Source organism: Ostrinia nubilalis, chromosome 8, assembly GCF_963855985.1.
Source record: "Ostrinia nubilalis chromosome 8, ilOstNubi1.1, whole genome shotgun sequence".
Taxonomy (NCBI): Eukaryota; Metazoa; Arthropoda; class Insecta; order Lepidoptera; family Crambidae; genus Ostrinia; species Ostrinia nubilalis.
The window spans coordinates 3,852,941-3,877,391 of record NC_087095.1 but is presented as its reverse complement, the minus strand read 5'-3'; the positions used below and the strand labels follow the sequence as shown (position 1 = coordinate 3,877,391).

At 36.8% G+C, this 24,451-nt stretch overlaps 2 protein-coding genes across 2 annotated transcripts in view; both read right to left on the bottom strand.

Moving 5' to 3' along the window:
- Positions 1-24,451, bottom strand: part of LOC135073754 (tachykinin-like peptides receptor 99D) — a 181,221-nt gene that overhangs the window by 51,348 nt on the left and 105,422 nt on the right. The window lies entirely within an intron of this gene.
- Positions 3,396-14,632, bottom strand: LOC135073742 (cubilin homolog). The gene has a single exon (XM_063967906.1). It carries the CDS (start codon positions 14,612-14,614, stop codon positions 3,404-3,406), a length of 11,211 nt encoding a protein of 3,736 aa, XP_063823976.1. The 5' UTR covers positions 14,615-14,632; the 3' UTR covers positions 3,396-3,403.

Here is a 24,451-nt window from a genome sequence, read left to right as displayed (position 1 = left end):
CCAGAACACCAAGGTAACCCGCGTCCCTAGACGACGCGCCATCTATGTACAGGTATGTGCTGGCCGCTTAAAATATTTTTATTTTAAATGCAATGTACATATTATCCGGTTACAGAATTTATTGGACCGAGATACCTATTCGATTCCCGAATCGAACCCAGATGATTTTTTTCATAATCATCATAACCATGCGAGTAAACATAATTAATTATACAAACAAATAATTATACACGTCGGCGCAGAGACGTTGATATTAAGAATATTCTTAATCGCATCCGTCGATACGAGTACATTCTGAGATTACCCACTTGTTAAAAAAAAAAAAAAAATGTTCCTTGATGGTGGACTTAGATAGCGTTTATATAAGATGCTAAACAAAGTTTATGTGGTTTAAGCACTTCAAAAGGGATGATATTTTAACCGCAATTAAACTTTTAACAAAAGATTCATTTATGGTTTAAAGAAACTTATTAATATAATATGTTTATTACATAAACACGATATCCATTGAAAAGCAAATAGAATTATGGTCTTATTTTAACGGATGTTTGTTTTGTATCTGAACAAACAGGCAACATTTTTGTTTGTCTCTTTGCGGCCTTGCTTTAGCCCTGATATTTTTACAAAGTTTATTTTTTTATTCATGACGTCTCACCAGCTTGTATCTATAAATAATAGATAAAATCTAAGAGCTTCCTTAAACTGTATCGGTATCGGTACATAAGATGATGTCATTTTTTCTTGTATTGGAAAAACATTATTATGTAGGTTTGTACCTACTAATCAATGTATGATTAATGCTAATAATACTATTGATAGTCTTACAAAGTAAGGCTTCATCATCATTATTATTATTTATTTACAAAAAAAAAAAAAAAGGTCAGTTTTAACTCCATGTACTGTTTTACAATTGGTTCGTATAAATTATTTATGTATAACGTTAGAATTCTCATAAGAAGAGATGCGACATCATGAAATACATTGAATCATTTCTTATCTTGCTAAATCTTTTAGACAAGCAAAGTATCTAATTATGCGTTAAAGCGATAATAACTATGTCTTTATAAATATAACACAATAATAATTACATTGTAATCAATGTAATAGAAAATTATTGACGCATCAAAAAAGAAATCGGGCCGCTTGTAATAACAACCGGACTAGTGGACTTTGGTCAGTCAAAGAACGAATCAACCACATAAAATAAACTATGTATTATGTAGGTACCTACCAGTACTACCACTACTTGTAACCTTCAATTTAGATTAAGGACATTATTTAATAATACCAAAAAATAATGCGATATTATTTTACGAATCGATAACGCTGCCACAAACTCATAATAATGAATGAGTCTTTCTTCCCTTTCTATGAAGTATAAATTGAGAATTAGTATTTTGTTATTTTTTCTTAACATGATTATAAAAATTCAATCATCACAGTCATAATACTGAAGCTGACTGAATCAAGGTGTCTGAATAAAGACACGGAGTAGGAGCTTGGTTTAATATTGTCTCAGAAAATGTTAGACGCTTTGGTTTCAGTACATGACATAAAACTATTTTTTGTTTCTTGAACTTTGTTTGATATTTAGTCATAATTCATATTTTATCGTCTGGCGTAGAGATTTCTACACGATTAACATGAATTAATTCCAATTAATTCGCCTTAGAATGGCGACCATTTTTTTTTAGACGTTAATACGTTTTTTCACTAAAAATAAATAAATAAAAAATAAAAATAAAATAGAATGCCGGGGCAACAGGTACATCAGTAGTACCATATTGCCCATTTAAGCTTACCTTTCCTTGGCAGTGAGTTTTGTATTTGGCAGTCGTTGATCAAACAAAACGTACCAGACTCCGCTATACACTCCGCAAATAATAAATAAATTTTAATATCCTTCTTTCGACATTTTACACTACGCTCCTAGTCCCAAACTGAGCAAAGCTATGGGTCCTAGACAACGGATATAAACATACTTAAATACCGTTTTTATATACATAAGTACATATTATACATAGTAACACCTAGACCCATCACAGAAATTAAAATGTATCAATTCAATTTCTGCCCGGCCGGGGATCGAACCCGGGACCTCTCGGCATAGTAGTCCGTTTCGAAACCACTACACCAAATGACTGACAAATAAATATTTTTACAATGCTCAATTACATCATTGTACCTACCTTACTCTATTTTCTTAGCATATTCTAAAGTCGGGTGCATCCTATAATAACATTAAATAACCACCGCTTAGCAATATCGTTAGTGAAATCATATAATTTATTGAAATATATAATTATTTTAATAAATATTATAATTTATAGGTCAGGTTTCAAGAATCAAAAGATTGCTATTAAATAGTGCTATTAAATAGAAACCAAACTTTTTCCTCGCAACAGTGTTACTTGGAATCCAAATTAATACTGTTTTGGAATACTGGTCAAACTGTATCCAAATAAATTAATAAGTTTTAATTAACCACATTATTTATTTATTTAATTAAAATGCAAGTGAGCTTATGTTTTACAACAATCAGAGTGTTAGCCTTGCAGTCACTGTGATCGATTCGGTGTTAACCACTACCGTCGTCAAGCTCAGTTCTGAGATGAAACTGGATAAATATAGGAAAGGAGTGTAGACACGAGGGCGTTCGGCCCACACAGCACGCGACACGCGGCAGTATGGCCTGCGGTTTGCGCCGCTGTCAACGTTGACACAATTAGCCAGTGTGCTGGATAGACAGGATGCTCTGTCAACTGTCTTGGCAACTTTTTACAATCAGTAGTCGTACTTAACAGTTAATAGAAGTACAAATAAATATATATAATAATACTCTATAATGAACAAAATCTTGTTGAGACCGTGATACTTGTTATTGTTATGAATAAGTGATGCAATACGATTATAATACAAAAATATTGCTTTATTATGTATTTAGTACATTGACATTTACTCTCTTAACCATTTAACATGGACATTGATCCATGCTCTAAACATCTACACGGTAAAATAAATCTCGGAGGCGAAAGCAGGATAATTAGATGATCAAACGAACTTACCAAGTGAAGTTCGATCTGAATTATCCTGTTTTCGCCGAAGAGATTTAAGGTCCCTCCCAACCCGAAGATTTCTATATCTTCTTCCCTGGAGGTAAACGTCAATGTCATCTCTTCTCTAAATATAATGAGACCGCTCGGACAACGAGCCCACAGCGTGGTAGGGGTGGGGTTGCCCGCTCTTTTGTTTTTTACTACTACTACGCTGAATATTGTGTGCGGATTGGCTTGTCGTACAGGGGTACTACTACACGGTAAAATAAATCTCTTCGGCGAAAACAGGATAATTCAGATCGAACTTCACTTGGTAAGTTCGTTTGATCATCTAAGTATGAATCCAACTAATGCGTCGTAGCTATAAACTCTGCAACCCAACCAGTGCCACCATTGTTCATAGTGGTAACAAATACTATTTTGACATAATTGTCCTCGCTGGTGTAGTCAGCCGGGGTCTCGGTGCAGTATGAGGAGATGACCCGGCCCTTCCTGTCGACCAATTGCAGGTACACCTGATCGCACACTGCGCTCAGATCGAACACACTAAAGCGCAGATGGAGACGTGACTGCGGCGGCGTCTCCAATTCCCACTCACAAGTCGCCTTCTGCCGATATATATTAGGGTAAAATGGACTCGTGATTCTTCCTACATCACTGTGCAAGCTCCCACCGCATCCTGGTCCTTTATCAGTGGTTACGTACGTTAGATCATAACTGAAATAACCGTTATCCGCCACGTGGTTGTGTATTAACATATATCTCCCAGTAGAAAACGCAGCCAATATGTCATTGAAATTAGTATCCAATTTCTTCAAAGATTTCGCTGATGTACTATTACCGTCGTGGATTTCTAAGTACATATCATCGTTCCAGTACGTTGGACCATATCTTAAAAAGTATACAGATACTGTACGATTTTCAGGAGCCGTGATTAATGTGTAACAATCTTTCCGGTTGTCACTAATATAATAATTATCGTCATTAGATCTCACTCTACCATAAGGTTCGGTATAGTTTTCACTACAGTAACCGCTTTGTAAGGCTTCTATTTCAAATCCTTTATGGCTGTATGAATCAGACTCTGGATATGTTTGCAGGGTGATGGTTACTCGTCCTGTCATATAAAACTCTATGATTTTCTGTTTTCCACAATACGTGTGTTTTGTTGGAGTGGTAGTCGAATCGAATAGATATGCTGTGTCGAAATAGTACGCGGTATCACTATTCAACAAATAATCTTTTCCAAGGGAAAGATTTCTTGCGTTTTTTGTTTCAGATATAATCAGTTTATCTCGATCGCATTGGTTCGCATCCATCACACCTGGTTGAAGGTCTAATCCCTTGATCCGAAGAAGTATAGTTTGGTAAATTTGATTAGGAACTTGAAGGTTATAAACACAGTTCACACCGCGGGGTACCGACCCTTGTTCATAGCCTGGAGATCGAATTGTAACAGCTTTTTCAGTGACGTTATAATTCGATTGACCGCAAATTGATTGTAAAACACTAAGCGATGCCTCAAACCCTGTGCTAGATATTTCTCCATCAGTATGTAGTCTCACGCTCAACGTGTTCCCCGAAGTCACTATGTCTGCTGGCAGGTTGTAGCCACAGTATTTGTTAATTATAGCACTTTCCGGATTGATGCCATCTTTAATTTCAACAAAATCACAATCGCAATTATTATATCCTATGGCAGTTTGATTTACACCTTCACAGGGAGCTATATGGAATGATGTGAAATGGACTTTGATGATACGATCAACTGGGGCGACTACTGTCCAGACACAATCTAGGAAATTTTCGTAAACAAATAGAGAATTGATAAAAGGTGATTTTAAGACAGTGGATGATGTCAAATCAATATGACCACCACAACCTACCGATTCTGAGTATGTAAAGGATACATCAGCTTTGAATCCTTTTCCGGTAACACTGCTATCTGTTATAAATTCCAAGAGCATAGTATTATTTGAACTTTTAATAACTAAGCTGGAATCATTCGAAGTTAAGTGTCCGCACAAGAGAGCTAAACGTTTACTATCATCGGTCTCTAAGCCGTTATAAACTGCTACATAATCGTTGTAGCACTCTTCATTATTCTCTAAATCAAACATTTTAAAATCTAAAACAATGATTTTGTTTTTCGGTGCGGTTATTTTCCACGAACAATTCAAATTGGTCTCGTAATAAGCAGTTGGACCTGAAGAAATGACCGTGGGAGATGTTATTTCACCTCCACATGGAACCACCCAGTATGACAACTTAAAGCCTCTTCTTGAAATAAAAATGTCAGTTTGAAATTTGATATTTACTTTTTCTTCATGAATCATTGGCGGAATTTCATTCCCGCAATACAAATTAAATATGTAGGCATATGAAGATTCTGCAATTATCGTTACATTATCATTATTGCATTCAGGATAGGGACCCTCCAACTCAAAATCTAAAAATTTCACTATAACTTTACGACTTGGCGCAGATATTTCGTAGTTGCAATTTAGAGAAGACCAATAATTGTGTGGATACCCAGGACTGTATAAATATTGCTCTTCTTCGGTTGCATTGTATTTTCCACCACAGATTCGTGACCACGAAGCTTGGAAACCATCAAGGTTTATATTTTCATTTGTTCGTAGCATTACCTTCATTTGGTTAAAAGTAGAATTGTATGTTGGAGGTGGGGTTCGGCCGCAGAGCCTAGCAATTTCAGTGTAGGCATTGTCTTTCCAGTCATATATGATAACAGCATCTTTTGTGCACAAACCAGGCTGACCTTCGATTGCAAAGCGCCCCAAGAATCTAAGAGACACTCTACTTCCCAAATCTGTTTTTATTTCCCAGGTGCATTCTTGGTTCTCTGTGTAACTTTTAGGGTAGTTTGGTGATGTGAATTCAGATTCATAAGTTAGTAGGTGTCCACCGCAGATATTTTGTGCTAGTTTGGCGATAAGTCTTACTTTAGTTTCATTTCTTGGTTTGGAGTGGTACTGAACATACAAAGCTGTATACATGACTTGAAGCGGAGCGTCTTGGTTCTTATTTTTACAATAATCTCCAATTGTTAACGAAATTTCGTCTGTGCCCTGGTTAATTGTAATAAATTCATCGCCACATTCAAATTGGAAAGTGCCCTCCAGCGTTATTTCCACTCTTTTGCCAATAGGAACAGCAATAATCCAGGCGCAATCTATAGAGTCATTATAATTCGCAGGAACATTTAATATATTTACTGGGTTTTCATTAACCTCTATCACCCCACCACACGGCTGTGTTTTCCAATCAAGGTTGAAATAAAGTAAACCGAATTTACCTTTTAACGCTGTAAAGTCAATCCTATTTGTTGGCACTCTATAGACAATGTTAGTATTGCGACAAAGATTTCTATTGAAAAGAATGTTTGCATTATTTATATTAGTTATTATATTTAATTTTGGATCCGACCGAAGACATCTAAAACTATTTGATGAGGAATTGAGAGAAACGGTTAGAACTATCGTATTACCTATAGGATTTGTTGAATTAGAGTAATCGTCAGACGAAGTATCTATACTATATTGCCATTTACATGTATATGAACGATCAAGTTCAGGTGATTCAAGGTGTCCAATTTGACCACTTAAAGTGCCCCCACAAAGAGCAAGATTGTCTGAGTGGAATTTTGCTTTAAATCGATGATGTGAACCCATAGATGGTACTAACCACACATAGAGGACTATAGTGTTTCCACTAGATTCGTATATGTTTGAAGACAAGGAATAATTATCACTTGGAGTTAGAATAGACGAACTGTATATTAGATCGTTGTAAATTCCAATTCTCTGTGCGTTTCTGTCGAAATCGATTAACTCTAGAGTTACTCTTCGGCTTTTATCGGGTACCATTATTCGCCAATGACAGTATCGTAGCGTTGTGTCTCTAGGGTAACCTGGTGTCGTCAAAAAACCTTGCGGTGTAGTAATAGAACCGCCGCATATGGGTACTGACGAATTGAAAGTAAATCGGAAACCACGGAGTGTGGAAACTTGTGAATAGCTACTGGATTTTCCAATATGAAGCTTTATAGTTATTTTATTTGTTAACGTTTCTGTCACTGTATTAGAACGATCTAAAATTACATCACTACAATATGTTTGCAAAAGTGTTACGGTATGGTTCATGGGAATAGTTTCTTCAATTGTGATTTTGGTACCACAAGGTGATTCAGGGTCTGGTAAGTTTATGTCTTGAGCTTTCAGCATAAATGTGTAAGCAGGGTTACCAATAATCTCCCACACGCAGACAGTGCCGACGGGCAAAGACGTCATATGAGGATAACTTGGCGACGACAACTCCCCCGCGTTTGCCAATATGGTCCCGCCACAAACGTCAACAGAAACATTTGCCTTGAATCCATTTCTAGGTTCAGATATTTGAGTAGAATACTTGATATACATCAAGTTACTACTTGTTTTTATAGTGCCCGGCTTTTCAATACAATAACGACCTTTCAATGGCGATAGTGCGGACGATCCGTCACGCACTTCCACGTACTCTGTAGAACAGTCACTATTTCTACTGTCTATATCAAACCTGTCCACAAAATCGATTCTTAAAATTTCTCCCGGTGGTCCTTTAAATACCCACGAGCATTCCATATACGGTGTCGGTACTGATGGATAATTGGGTGAATTTATTATTTCCCAACTATGGCCAGAGCTTAGTTCAGATGTACCTCCACATTCTATATTTTGCTCTTCGTACCAAATAACAAAAGATTTAAACTGTCTCTGTCTTGAGGTTGTTCTGTAACTAATATGTAGTGAGTTACTTGTAGATGTGAAAAGGCTCCTGTCTTCATGTTCATACCCACAATATTTCCCACTGCCTGCGAATGGTGATTCAGATGATTCTCCATTACGTACAATCACATTTGTTGTGCAGTCATTTTCATTTGTTATGTTGAAAGATAAAAACTGCCATTTTATGACTCGTCCAGGTCTTACTTTTACTATCCAGTCACATTGCAAAGTAAAACCTCTACCCGACATCCAGTCTCGATAGCTTGGCTCAACATGACCAGATGATGCAGTCATCAATCCACCACAAACTGAAGTAACTACACCTTGGAAACCTTTTGCGGTAACTGATTCATCCGTCACAAATTTTACCATCATATAATTGTTCATTGATGTATTAAAAGTGTCAGTGGTGTTTTCTCTAAGGCAGATATTTTGTTTCAAAGGCTGCCACTGTGAAGGGCTATTAGCTGAATAAATGGAAACAGAATCTGCATAACAATTTTCTCTTTCTTCAATCGAAAAGGATGGAAACTTAAGTTTCAAATGTCGACCACGTGGTGTTACAAATTTCCATTCACAATTAAGGTTATCATCATAATTTTCTGGATAATGCGGTGAATTGAAATTAGTTGAGCTACCAGGTAAAACGTACAAAGTTTCATTTGAACCACAATTAATTTCTTTGTCAGTATTGACTTCAAGTTCATTGCTATCGGTTTTACTCCAGTCGATAAGGAACAACGAACCCGTGTTGGACTCGTCTAAGCTTAATTTAATAAAAACTACATTAGATGTTGTTCGAGTAGATTTCTCATTGCCTCTTAATATTCCACAAAGATTTTCTAAAAGTGGTGCATCTTCATCATATCCGTCATAAATAGCTAATCTGTTACTACAAACATTACCTTGAGTGTGTATTTCCAAACGTGAAATTGTTAATAAAATGCTATTTTCAGGAACAATTATTCGCCAAGTGTATTCACCAGCACCTGAATACTCATATGGGTATAACGGCGATGCTAGTTGTCCTCTTTCTTTTCCTGTAATATCATTGCCATGTAAAAACCCGTATTTGATAATAAAACCACGATTAGATCCGATGTTATCACTGTGGAATTTAATATACAACTTTGTTCCAGTAGTAGTATTGGTAGGTATGTCATTTCCGCAATACACACCACGTAAAGGACCTCCTCCATTATTTTCACGAACTTCTACATAGTCTTGGTTGCAATCTTCCGATAGATCTAATTCGAAAGCTTCGAAAAGCATGAATACTCTATTTCCTGGCGATGTGCCTAAAATCCACACACAATCTGAGTTAGGTGGATATGGGTTGGGGTAGTTAGGCGATGAAATGGCTCCCTCCTCAGATGTCAAGGTGCCGCCACATGCATTGTCTAGTACAGTATAATGCGCGGAAAACTGTCCTGTGATTTGATCACCATACGTTCCTAGCTCAATGGTAAGTGCGCTACCGTGACTAACTACCGTCGGCGTGTAACTTCCACAGTATTCATTGTACAAAGGAGAGTTTTCATCAATGCCATCTAAAATTCTCAAGTAAGTTGATGGACATGTTCTATTGGCAACAGAGTCAACTTTCTTTGGAAGTGACATGTGTGTGATTGTCAATGTTACTTTCTGGTCGGGTCTTGGTGCCATTATAGTCCATATGCAACTTCTGTTAGAATGACTTATGTACTTATCGTTTGAAATCACACCTTCTGAGTGTGCGGTTAAAGTTGCACCGCAGGTAACAGTAAAATTGGCTTTGAAACCCTTAGCAGTCCCGTAGTGATCAGTGGTGAACTGTAACGCTAGGGTATTGCCCTTAGAAATAATTTGTTTCGTGCGAGTGCCAGGACAGATAATTTGGCTGTAATTTGTATTTTCAAAATGTAAAGCATCATAAACTTTAATAGAGTCACGACAAGAAGCAGTCTCATCGGAATCTATTGAATATAAATCGAGAAAAATGAAATTCAACTCTATGCGATGGTTTGGAGGAACAGTAATAGTCCAAACGCAGTTAATATCATTATCGTAGTTATTGGGATAATTTGGAGAGTATATCATCCCAGACCGAGACCGAATCGTACCACCGCAAGTGGTTTTATAATTGTAATAGCTAGACTTGAAGTGGATGTCTTTCAAGGTAGAGCGTTTTGTAAATTTAATTAACATGAAATTAGCACTCGATTGGAAGGTATGACCCGCATCTAGTTGATGACAAAACTTAGACACAAGCGGTGAGTCAACAGTTTGCCCATTATATACTTCTATTGCATCAACTGTACAATTGTTAGTTTCAGACATGTAAACCGTAACAAAGTTAATGTTTATTCTTGTCCCTAAAGGCCCTTCTATAATCCACTGGCACTCAGTAGGCCCCTCAGAAATTTCATCCTTTTCTAGATTAAGAGAACCATACTTCTTGAAAAGTCTCCCACCACAACCGTAATTTACCCACTCTAATCTGAAGCCAGTTTTAGGAAAAAAGGGTCTTCCTGTCACAAACTTTATTTGTAAGGAGTTACTGCTAGTGGTGTGTAATACAGGCGCAATATGTCCACAGTATTTTCCATTAAAGTCGACTTCATTAGATTCTTTTATTTGAAGATAGTCATCTCTGCAGTTACTTCCTCTGTTGCGTCTCGGCATCGAAGTTCCATAATAATGATGGTACGAAGCACGATAGAAAATATCAAAGTGAGTGAAAGTAATGTTTATTTTATTGCCTTGTGGTACGCTTATTGTCCAAAGGCAGTTCAGTCTTTCAGGGTAGTGGCTAGGGTAGTCAGGGCTTTCTATTATTCCATACATCCCAGTGATGTTATTTTGACAAATGGTTTCGTAATTTATTAAGAAACCTTTTCCTGAATTGTAATAATCCGATCTAAATTTGATAAATGCAGCATTCGATTTTGTTTGAATGTTAGTTACTTTATTGCTCATTATACAGTGCCTTCCAAGACTTGAAGAAGTTTCATCTCTGCCGTCAAAAATTTCCACATAATCGTCTCTGCATAAGGCAGTTCTTTCCAAATCTAATTCTGTAAAACTGATCCTAATTCGAGATCCTTGGCTGGTTACAATTCTATAGAAACATTCTGCATTTTCATTATAGTTTTCAGGATAATTGGGAGAAGTTATAGACCCACTTGAACTGGTTAATGTTCCGCCGCATCCAGTAGCAGTACTCTTCCATTCAACTTTAAATCCTTTTCCAGTAAGATAAAAATCAGAGTGAAAATGAAGACTTAAGCTATTAGTCATGGATTTGATAACTTTTGATTTAAAACTACCGCAGTATTTGCCAATTAATGGTGATGTCATTGTTATACCATTACGAACTTCCAAATAGTCACCAAAATCACATTGGTTCCGAATAGGACGCTCTATTTCAAAATCTGTTATATTTAACAAAATTTGCTGTCCAACTGGTGCTTTGATAAACCACTTACAATCTTTGTTGGGTTCATACTTTTTCGGCCACCCTGGAGAGTATATAATTCCGTGAGATTTTACATAATTTCCGCCACAGTGTGTACTTTCATCCAAAAACGTGTAAGAAACTGAGAATCCACGTAACCGGATACTTTGATCTGACACAAATTTCATCAGTAAACGATTGCTAGAAATAGATAAAGATGGAGGAGGCGTAGAGCCACAGTATCTACCTAAAGACTCGTTCTGATTACTGGCATCTAACTCAATAAGCTCTAAGTAATCGTTCATGCATGAATCCCTCCCAATCTCAATATCAAAATGATTCCAAACTAACTTTATATGCATTCCTTCAGGAGCTATCAACATCCAAGAGCAAGATTGACCATTTTTATACGTTAAACTGCCTGCAGAGGGGTGACTTATGAGCCCAGTAGGCTCTCTGTAAATTCCACCGCATTCTGTGTCAATTGTTGTGTAATTAGCATAGAAACCTGTTCCAGAAATGCTCATATCAGAATTAAAACGTACATTTAAGTAATTGTGCGTGGATGTTTGAACTGGAGGCATGTGTTCGGAACCACCGCAAAATCTACCTAACAGAGTTGAGTTTATATCAGGACCGTCTCTTATCTCAACATTATCATATCGACAATTGTAATAATTATTGTCCTCAATATCAAAATCTTGAAAGGCTAGTTGTATAGCTTTTCCAGGCACTGTGCCTATAATATATTCACACTTTTTGTTTGTTGGATAGCTGAAAGGGTACCCTGGTGATTTAATGACACCACTGTCTCCAAATATGGTTATCTGACAAAAAGTTTCAAAGGTTATCTTAAAACCATCTGAAGCTACATTGCGGTCTGACTTAAAGATAAAAAAGAGATTGTTGGATGATGATACAAACGTCTTCGGATAAGTAGCACCACAAAACTTACCTACAAGTTTTGATTCTGTTGAAGGACCGTCGTAAATCTTGAGATAGTCAAATTTGCATCTATTTGAACGTTCTAAATTGAAGGACTTGAATTCTAGGCGAATTTTAGTATCGGGACCGGTATTTATTCTATACTCACATCTCAGGTTATTTAAGTACTGACCATCAAATGATGGGGAAACAATTTCACCTCTATCAAGAGTGAAATATCCTCCACAACCAGGAATACCTTCTACGGGAGCATATGATATTTGAAACCCAGTGCCAGCTCCATATGAATCAGAGTGGAAGTGAATAAGTATTTCAGAACTAGCTGATTGTATTGGCTGAGGTTGAGTTGAGTTGCAGTATTTATTAATTAATGGATCAGTTACAAGTTCTCCGTCATAAATTGCGATAAAATCATAACTACAATTGGGATGAGTTTCTATGTCTAAAGTGAAAAAATGTAAAGCAATTCTTTTGCCTAATGTTGTGGTCAAATGCCAGTAGCAATCTCGATTAGGTGGATATTTTCCAGGTGACCCTGGAGAAGATATAACACCATGAGTACTCGCATTTACCGTTCCTCCACATAGGGGTTCTACACTATTCCAATGTAATGAAAATCCCGGCCCATTAACTGTGGAATCAGAACGAAACCAAAAATATAAATAATTATGACTAGATACAATGTTACCACCCATTGGAAAATCAGTACCACAAAATCTTCCAATGAGGTGACTAGATGATGTTCTGCCGTCATGTATTTGAAGAAAATCATACATGCACTCGGGTTCCTTTTCCAAATGGAATTTACTAAATGTAACATTAATAACTTTGTTAGGATTAGTATGTATTACCCAAGCACACCTTTCGTTTTGATCGTATGAAGTATTAGTAAGGGGATATACAATACTACCTTCTTCAGCGTCCAAGTATCCTCCACAAGTTCTCTTTTTGATCTGGCACAAGGTACCCGTAAACTGAGCTGTACATTCGCATCTAAATCCACCTGTTGAACTTACGTCTGGTTTGCACGTTCCACCGTTTTCACAGGGATTGTGAGCACAGTAATCTGCAGTGACGTCACAATGGGCACCGCTGTATCCTTCGTAGCACAAGCAAGTATAGCCTGTCAAAAGTGGATGGCACCGACCATGAACACCGCATGGATTATTTTCACAGCGCTGTGTGGTATTCCCGTCAGTTGAAATGTAACAGCCGTGTAACCCTATTCCATCACCTTCCATGCCGTATGGGCAAATACACTGCACTATTGCCATATTCTCCACGCACTGCGCCGATGGGTGACATCCACCATGGTTAATGTTACAAGTTCCTCTCCAAGTGCAAGTTATTCCGTCACCTTGATAACCAGGAGGACAGGAGCCACAGATTCGGGATCCGATAGTATTGTGGCAGGTTACTAGAGGACTGCAGCCGCCGTTTGGAATCGTCAAACACTCGTTAATATCACTACATGTAAATCCATCTCCCTCATAGCCTGCAGGGCATTGTCCGCATCTAAACGATCCAGGTAAATTAATACAGTCTACTTTGGGGTTCACTGAACAACGATGACCTCGGCTAGCATCACATTCATTGACGTCCGTCAAGCAAGCAACACCAGTTCCGTTAGTTTCCCAGCCTTGGTTACAGATGCATTGGAAGCCCTTTCCACTGTTGGTAGTGACGCAAGTGCCGAAGCCACACATTTCGTAATTTCCTTGAGAGCAGTCGTTTTCACGTCTTGTACAATGCAAGCCATACCAACCGGGGCTGCAAAGACATTGGTAGGTGCCAGGTTTGTTGATGCAAGTAGCTCCATTTTGACAGCCCAAGTCTGTCCCAGCAAAGTTTCTGCATTCGTTTACGTCGACGTCGCAGTCCTGGCCTTCCCAGTTCGATGGGCACAGACAATGATAGCCATCTGCCAAGTTCAGACAAGTACCACCTTTTTTACACGGGTTCAATTGACAATCGTCTCTTGTTATTCGCCTGATTTGACTTGCTAGTGCTATAACTCGAGTGTGTAGCCTATTTACTCTTCTCGTTAGTAAAGTTTCGTTGAACCACAAACTTTGTGGGAGCCCGGAGCTTTGTTTTTCTAGAATGTCTAATCGGCGATGAATGTCACTTATTCCATTGATATATGTATCAACATTAGTCGAAGATATTTGGGAAGGTTCACTGTTTCTAGAAATATCCAGTAAGTTGACATCTTTGGCAAATATTGCAGATTTAGGTCCATTGAGGCGCAAGTATATGTTTTTGTTTAATGCTGGTTCGAGTATGATATTGCCATTTGACGTTATGATTTTCGGTCTATCTTGGAAACTTTGGCAGTCAAGATTCACAAACCACACTACTAAAAATAAGCACTGTATAAGTATTTTAGACATTATGAGCGTGCTGCAAGCACCGCGGTCTGAGAGGAACTGAATAGAGCTGTTCACTGTAGATAGAGTTACCATAAGGGGCGTATGGCGGGCGTATACGACACATGCACAGTAGATAAATCAAACAGTACGGAAGCTTCATACAAACGCTCGAAATCAGACTCACGCACACAGACGCACGCTTTACACGAGCTCTAAGCGAACCTCGCAGTCCATCCGTCGCGAGTGTCGCGCGCGTTGCGTTTTTAATACTAATTTTATTGCATCCACTGTCCGCTGTATTTTTAAAAACATGCCACGAGTGTATTGCGTAGTTTACGGCTACTTTAACTCGGCATCTACAAAACCAGAACTTTCATTTTTTAAACTTTCCTAATAATTCTGAATGGTAAAAATTATTGAATATTACTTTTTAAATAAAATGCTTACATCTGATTTTGTAATAGTTATTTTTAAATTACGTAATTACGCTTCTTAACAATTTGTGTGTTCTATTTGATAAAGTAATTTGCTTAGCGCGCTTTTGTACTAAGTGATGAATTGTACCTAATTTAATATTTTTTAACTACTTAGTCAAATAATTTATTAAATTACGTATTTGATAATTAAATAACCTAAATAAACGTTTTAATAAATAAGTAAGTAAAAACCTTATTAAATAGGTATATAAAGATTAAGAGTGACAACCCTAACACTCAGTTGAAGTGTAGGTATTTAACTCGACGAAAGGGCTTAGTTTCCGTACTGCTTTAGCTCATATATTTACTGTGACACATGGCCTGCCTGTATCAACAGTACCAGGCATTTCAAATGGCACTGATTAGATAAAAATAAATGACTCTTTTTTAAATTACCTGGACCAGATATTTGTAAACATGGTGCATATAAAATTAGCACAATTAATGTTCTAAATCTCTGCAAAGAACCAAAGGAACTATTGCTTGTAACTTTCCTTGAAATGACTACTTTTTAATTAAGAAAGAGCCACAAGAGCAGCCACATTTTCCTGAATCCTTAGTTGATAAGACTTCTGTTTTATTAATAATCAATTTAAGGCATACGAGTATTATTCAAAAAACGTTTTATACATGTATTTTTTGTATCTTGTTAGTTGTCCTAAGAAATAAATAAATAAATTATGATTTACCCCGAAATGGGAGTTTATATTTGTAATTTGAAACTTTAGCTAATAGCAAGATCTCTATTTGGTTTGAGAAATTAATCATAATTTGAACAGCCCTATTATTCCTTCTAAAATTAGACTTACTGGTATTGATCTAAGAAATTAGTTTTAGTGAAGTCAATTCTCTGATTCCGTACCTATTTACCTTCGCACTACCAAAGAGAAAGGTGTACTCTGCAGGGTTTCCCAATTTTTTTTTGCCAAGGAACCCTAATTGATTATACTTTTCCTAGCGGAATCCTACTTTGATAAATGGAAATTTAAATGAAAAATAATAAAGTTTTTATGCAATTATTTTAAACATGTCGGTGCGCGCGAACAACGTCGGTCACGAAACGTGGGATAATATTTTTTACGGAACCCTTGCGGCCTTTCCACGGAACCCCAGGGTTCGGGAACCGCGTCTAGCACATAAATAAGCCGATCTAATTAATCAAAGTGTATTTAGTAAAACTAAATCATTAAATTAATCAATTTTAAAAGAAAATGGTCACTTGATAAATACGAGCTCAATATTTAGGATAGGTATAAATCAATGAAATAACTAATATTTATTAATTTCTTAATTTACCTACTCAAAGTGAAAGTCAAAATTTCTTTATTTGTTTAGACTCCAGTGTTTTTCAACCTGTGGGCCTCTATGGGGGTCGCGAGTAGTCGTAAAAAGTACCTCAGTAAAAAAAATTCTTTTAAAGACAGATTAATCCGAAATCTAATTATGCAAATGTTGTATGGATTGAAGTATTCGGTCCATACAAACATCTGTGCAACATTATAAAATGCATGAAAAAAAAAGAACGGTCGGGGGGTCGCCAAAAATTTTTTCATACTAGGTCGTGTCATGAAAAATGTTGAAAAACACTGGTTTAGACTAATAAATAGTATTACTTTTGCTCTTAAGGAGCCTCTACATGTCTCATAATCTTTTTACCCTACCAGCGCTAACATCCTAATTAATTGATATAATTTAATTCGAGACTTTTTTTATGTGACAGGAGGCAAACGAGCAGACGACAGTTTTGTGTTATTAATAAAAACAAAATGAGTATCTTTAAAGATACTAAATAAAGATTTTATCATTTTCATTTTTCATGTACAATATAGGGTATCTTTCATACCATCAAAATCCGATAAAGATGGAAAATTGTGTGTGATATCATCCTCCATAAATCGAGGCAAATATGGCGTAGGTATCCGTAACATGCAAGTCATGTGCATTGATTTGATTATTGCGTGTACCAGATATGAGAGATAAATCGCGTTGTATTTAGTATCGTACGATAGTCATCACATCAAAATTGTTCCTTACGTAGAAGTAGGGGAGACTGGGTACGGTTGTAACAGGGTACGATTGTAACAGGGTACGGTTGTCTGTTGCTCGGTAGGTGAGTGTTATAAAGGGAAGGGCATGCAGGCGACAAGACAAGAAAGGCTGTATGGACTTTTCACCTACATGTCCTTCCCCTTGTACCCCTCACCTACCGAGTATTAAAGTCTTGAATGAGAAAAAACATCTTTTTAAGAAAGACATTTTTTGATTGGGCATAGGTATTTTGTCGACGTCAAAAATATCTTCACAGTGAAATATTTAAATATAGTATAGTTAACATTTTGTACAAATCACATAAATGGCCAGAGACCCCAGATGTGCCTCAGATAATTCAATTACGGTTAATATTTACAAGCCTTGTGTCTACATTAGTGGTTTGAGTTCCGAAAGGGCAGACACCATTAGGATAATGTCGCTAATGCGAGAATCTGATGTTGGTCGACTATCCATCATGAGGAGCTTTCGTGTGTGTTTTACGTCATTAAAATAATACTTAGTTTGAGACCTATTTTACCAATAAAATTTATCTTTTCTAAGGCTGAGTTGCACTTACTTGTCTTACTTTAACTTTATTCTTTTCAGCCAAATGACGTCCACTGCTGGACAAAGGCCTCCCCCACTAGGTGGACCGACGATCTGGTAAAGGTCGCGGGAAGAGCCTGGATGCGGGCAGCGCAGGACCGTTCATTGTGGAAAACTTTAACTTTAACAAACGTCAAAAATGTGTAAAATTCCATATAAAAACACGTTATTGTTACGGTTAAAATAAGGTGGTGAAAGTCAGCCTAAGAGTGTCCTCACAAAAATTGGCAAATGCCACCTTTGGCACAGTACTAAAATATAGCGAAAATTGGTTCTAAAATGACTGTTTATTAAATAATACCTAATAAAAAATGTTTTCGTGATTCCATAGTTCTAAAAATTCTATATAAAGTATTAATAGACTGATTGCTTCCAAAACTTTATTTCCTTTGCTGACAAATGCAAAATGGAAAGTATGGAAACGTTGAAAATTACAAAATAAGAGCCCCCAGACAAAGTTACGAGTTCAAAGTTTTAAGCGTTTTACTCCTAATGATCCGTACTGTACGTTGCTGTTCAAGCGGTTGAAGTTTTATTTTATTGTTCAGATATTTATTTCGGTTACAAAAAATTTAATGTCAAATGTTATCTTCGAGCTGAATTGATTTTTGTTCCACAGAGCTTGATTATTTATATTGCGTAGATAAACGCGAATGTTTATTAGGACGGATAGATATTGACACTTTCATGTAAAACTGGTCGAGTTCAGATGAAACTTTACAATGTAATACTTAGCATGTTATTTATAACATCAGAATAATATCAGAGGCGAATTTAGCTAAGTGGCGGGCTAAAGCGCTAGTTAATTGTATTATGGTCCAGTCCCAGTAAAGAGGGTTAATGAAATGTTGTTTCAAATAAATAGGGAAACTCATAGTTAATTAATTACAAATAACAGGTACAAAATCTAGTCTTTTCATCAAATATAGCTTCATTAGGCATATCATACAACAAAGTAGAGTTCTAATTATTTTTCTTTGTCTAGGTAGTTTACGAATTTTGCGTTCACAGAAACTCGCACTTGGTCAAAACGCAGCGACTTTATGGAAAATAATTTTATACGATTCGTATTAATCCGTTACCAATACCGTGCCAATACGGTCATGCAGCGAGAGTTGAGGCCAATAACATAAAAGCTGTTTATGCTGTACGCTGACGTTTTGCGCAGTCGCATTGACAAGTACTTTCTATCTCGCTTGCAGAAAAACAAAAGCTTTTTAGCAGACAGTGTCATATTCGATATTAAAATTTGAACTTGAATGTGTTGTGTTCTGTACCTATTCAAATAAGACATCAGTGTATGTGTCTCAACTTTCGTTGAGCGATCTATACAAGTATAATAATCTCATGTACTCCAATGTTGCGGCTTAAGAAGTATCCCACCCGGCATTATCGCTCCCGCGGCAATAAGGAGCAAGCGTGGGGTAATACTAACAAATAAACACTCATCAGAAATGAAGGGTATTATTACAACGTGATCGCTGGCAGCTGACCGGCTGTTTAGTGGGCTGTCTATTTTTAAACGATGTGATTATACTAGGCATAGGCTTTGAGATCTTAGCTTCTAATTTTCATCAAACAAACAGGTTTATATCGTTCGTTCGTCCGTTCATTTTAGCTGAAAGACGTCCACTGCTGGACAAAGCCCTCCCTCAAGGTTTTTCACAAATACCGGTTCTGCGCCGCCCGCATCCGGGCACCTCCCAGCGACCTTCACCAGATCGTCGGTCCACCTAGTGGGATGCCTGCCCACAATACGTCTTCCGGCTCGTGGTCGCCACTCGAGAACTTTTCTGCCCCAGCGGCCATCAGCTCCGCGAGCTATCAATGTGCCCCGCCCACTGCCACTTGATTTTAGCTTTTAGGTTTATGTCGTGTGCAATTTATTAGGAACATCTGTATATGACATTGATTCATAAGAGTTGGATGTGATATCAACTTTCAGCTACATGATGAGCCCAATAGTATTTAATTTGAAAACTACCTGCAAAATAAAACATGACTATGTTTAGAATACACGTTTAAGTAATCGTTGAGTATTTTGTAGAGTTTTCTATTAAGAAATATTATATTTCGTAGAGCCAGGTGTATATTTTTCAAAACCCCTACTTGACTTTCCAATTGCTATTTGAGGTTCAAAAAGCCGTTAATATGTCACAATAAGACGCTGTATAGCATACGGTGTCAGGTTTAAGCCCTATTTTTTTGTCAACCAAACATCGAATGATTTGGCTAGATAAATCATAATCATGAGGCCTTTTAAGTATTTTCAAGTGTTCGGTAAGAGTAGGCGCACACCGTTGATTTTTCGTCGGCCGATAGTTTAGTCGGGCAGTTGATCAGTATGGGCATGTATGGGAGTGCGCACACACTACGCCGATTCGATTTGGCCGATTCTTCATACAATATAAATCCGGGCACAACTCTGTACCCCCAGTGAAAAGGGAGTTAAGTCGAAAATGGTGATTTTTGGGAAATCGCATTTGAAGTTAAAAAAAATCCTGCTTCATCGCTATTAGAGATAACTTGGTGAAATATTTTTTAGGTGAAAGGTAATGTTAGATATAATTAGGCAGTGTGCCAGTTTGTGAAATATAGCATGTGGTTTTTTCGTAATTAAATAAAAACACAGTTATATCACCATGCACGACAACTTTACATTCGTGTAAAGTGATGTAATGAGACATAAATCATTTTACACCACACTGAATTGACCACACGCTATCAAGTGTAAAGTGATACATTTTCCGCCATTTCTGTTGATAATTTTTTGTTTCTTCAATTTTAGAAAAAGTTATAAAACAAACATAAGTAATTACACTATGAGGAATCATTATTTCAGGTTATTTAGGGTAAATCGTCTAAAAATTGTTACTTACATCAATATACACCAATTTTGTGGTGAGAAAAAAAATGTGTAAACTGATCTAACTAACATAACAGCGATCTAAGTATCCAAATCATTATGTGTAAAGTGATATAAGTGGCGATTGTAAAGGAATAAGGCTAGAATTTGAGACTGAATTCTAATTATTTACTGCTTAAATGTTTATACTGATCTGAAACTACTATTTTATTAATTATTACACCATATACCATGAATGATATCGGCCTAAATCACATACATTATCTCCTATTTTAAAGAAAGTATAGCTGATGCAATTGTGTAGTAAAGACCAGAAACAACAATGGTTTCACATCAACTAATTAGACAGGAGACAGAGAAAAGTTTGTTTTCTACAATTAACCTATTAGGAATCAATTCCTGAACCAGAGATGGTGATGTCAAGCTATATTGATTGCCTTTTGGCTACAGAAGGATAATATAAAAGTAAAGTCATAAAATGCATTTGTTTTCAACAAAGAGGCTTTTAAAAAGCCCTTTAACACGTCCTAGTATTACTTGAACCCTACTTTTATTTTGGGACATAAATGGGTCAGTGCTGAGAAGAAGCAGCGCAAGAAATTTAGCCACCCTTGTCAGCCTCTTCTTAAATCATAAATAACTTGAAAAAATCGAACTGCCTGGCGGGAATCTTCTTAAATCAATAGAGACATGAATTAACAAGACATGTTATACTTGCGAGCTAAGCAGATAAAGTCCAGCCACACATGCCATTTACATAATTATTTACTTTATACATAGTATCCATTCATAAGGCCTTTCGTAGTTAGTTTTGCAGGACAATCGAATATTGCACTTCTTAGCCTTTTGATTAGACCATTATGCGCTATTTGTAGTTTATCTTCCTATTCCAACCACTCCAGATCCCCCAGGTGGCAGCAGCCTATCTAAGTCGCTACAGGCCTTCTGCAGCGACCCTGGTGTTTGGAGAATTTGAGCCTGTTGATCTGCTACGCTTGTGCACTCCTTGTGCACGTGCTGCGGTTTTTCTTCTGCCTCCATGCATCTTCTGCACAGTAGGCTGTCTGTAACAGCTATATTGTGTAGGTATTTGTTTAACATACCTGTTATTACACTTAGGACCTTGCGGATGTTGTCCCTGTTTAGTCTTATGAGGCTGCGGGAGAACTTTTTCGATATATCCACAACTGCATCTTTTGTTAGCCTGCATCTTTCACAATCTTCCCATTCTGTGTGGTGTTATTTTTCTATTTTGGAGCACAGCCAGGTCTTGATCTGTGCTTATGGTATCGGCATTATAATTGTTCCGGACCAAATACCGTCGTGTACGATCCCCTTCTGGCCAGTTCATCTGCTGCGTCGTTGCTCAAGGAGTTACTGTGCCCTTTGATCCACAGGAGTGCAGGGTAACGCCATTTGCGTCTGCAATGACTTAGGAGCGCGTCATGGCATTCCAATATAAGTATTATAATGTAGTATATTAAGTTGCTTTGTATTGCTTGCACCATCTGAGATTATTTTTATATTCAGACCTCGGATGTCTATGGTTGCAACCGCCTGTGCTGCTCTGATTGCATTCTGCTTGGAAAATTGTATTGTGTTTATCTAGTGATGTTGATATTCTTAGTATATTTAGGTAATTCGAGAAGACACCAGCTCCCGTACCTTTTTGGGTTTTGGAGCCGTCATTGTATATCCTAACTTCATTGATTCCAGAGCAATCTTGCGTTTCCGCTGTAAGCTGGATATTATATTTCCAGTCGAAGATGTGAACACAGGGAATTCTGTCGATGGGTGCCTCGGTGAGAGGTATTTCTTTTATTAGGGTTTTGTGCAGGATCGTGGAATGTCCTGTCTCCTTGTTTTGCTTCTATATGCCGTTCTTACCTTTAAGTCTTAGAGCGGCTGCTTGCGCTTCCTCCTGAATGAAGAGGTCTAAAGATCTAAGATTCAGAAGGTACTTAAGTGATGTCGATGGAGTGGTTCTCATACAACTAGTGGCCGCTATGCTGACTAGGCGTTGCAGGCTTTGGAGTTTTGATCTTGCTGTGGATAGTTGTGTTCTGTGCCACCACACAAGTGATCCATAATAATATATGTAAGAGGGCCATATAACCGACGTGTAGAGCCGAAGTGTTATCTTTGGGTTGAGACCTCATCTACTACCAATGAGTCTCTTGCACTGATGGAATGCTATATAGGCCATTTTTATTTTGTTCTCGAAATGACTCGCCCAGTTCAATTTGTTGTCAAAGGTGATGAGTTTTGTTTATAAAGAGTTCTGGTAGTTGGAGCTCTTGTAAATTCGATAATGCACTTATTAAGTAATTTTATTGACAACGTTAGGCACTATGAATTCAATTATATGTTTTACTAGTAGATATTTACCATTTTTTATTAAAACTATTAACTAAAATTCTTTGATTTCAAAACTACGACATTATTTTTTCCTTTATTGTGAAGTTATATCATTTTACACCAAATAATTAACCAAATTATTAGTTGCGATTTTCAAATGTTTTTGATCTAAGTAACTTATAACATTTTACACATGTACGAAACTTTTGTGGTTAATGGTATTAGTCTAATTGAATCACTATACACAAAATAAATAATCTTTTGTCTTTTACTTTTTGTGCTATAAATTAAGTTACATTCTTTTTCACCAACCAACAGTACATAGTTTTTTTTTGTGTATATTAATATGAGTCATCTTATATTGTTAATCACAAACTCAATCTGAACAACTTCAATCGTGTAAAAAGTAGTAACACGAGTCATACCTCTTGACACAATAAAAAAGTGAAAGAAGCCTCCGGTACACTTTGTTAAAAGTAGACATGTATCAATATACACGAAAGAAAACTCAAAATTGGTTCACAAAGCCTTACTTGTATCATTTGGCACAACATTATTTTCTTTTCTATACGTCGTAGAAACATACCGATTAGATTCAAAAATAGCTAATTTTTCAGAGATTCACATTATGTTATAAACTCAATTTTGATCTAAGTCGAGTTAGATCCCTTTTCACGGGGGGTACAGAACTATCGGCCAATTAAAAATCAACGGTGTGCGCCTACTCTAAACAGAATTCCATATACCCTTTCATGTAATAGAATCTCAGACCCTTAAAACATCATTTTTACCTTTTATCTTTGTTCGAAAATACATACAGGGTGATTTTTGTATCAGTATCCAAATTTTCAGGATCGACTCAGAATCAGTAACTTAATTGATTTACGTAAAGAAAACAAATCTTTTTTCTCCATATTTAATTATTTTCATCCGCTGCGCGCCGTTTCCAAATTGACACACGTGGAAAATTTGCTTCGTTCATGGAAAAATACGTACATACAGTTAACTGCAAAGCTTAATAGACATAATGGTGAGCGAAAATAAGCAATAACCTTTAAAACTTTAGATATGGGCACCCGCGGATTAGACTTTCAATATTTTTTTTTGCGAAAAATACCACAATTAAAAATAATTACGATAAAGTTGTATTGTCAAATTGTTCTAACGAGCTTATTAAAAAAATTTGGATACTGATAACAAAGTCACCCTGTATTTTATCTATCAAATAAAAGATCAAAGTAGGTAGCAACTGTTTCACACAGCATCTAATTTCCCCGAGCAAACTAATGATGAACAACAAAAGTTTAAAAAACAATATCTTGTTCTTTTATTGAACGTTCGTAGGAATGTTTTTTCTTCGCGTTTCCTCTTTCATGGAATTTGAATTCGCCTCGTAAATTCCTCTCGCAACCTATTTTATTCAGCTCCTTTACATGATAAAACCGACAAAGGGTTATATTAGACAACTATTTCAAACTTTTTTTACTGGATAGTGTAATAGGATAATTTTTTGATTACACG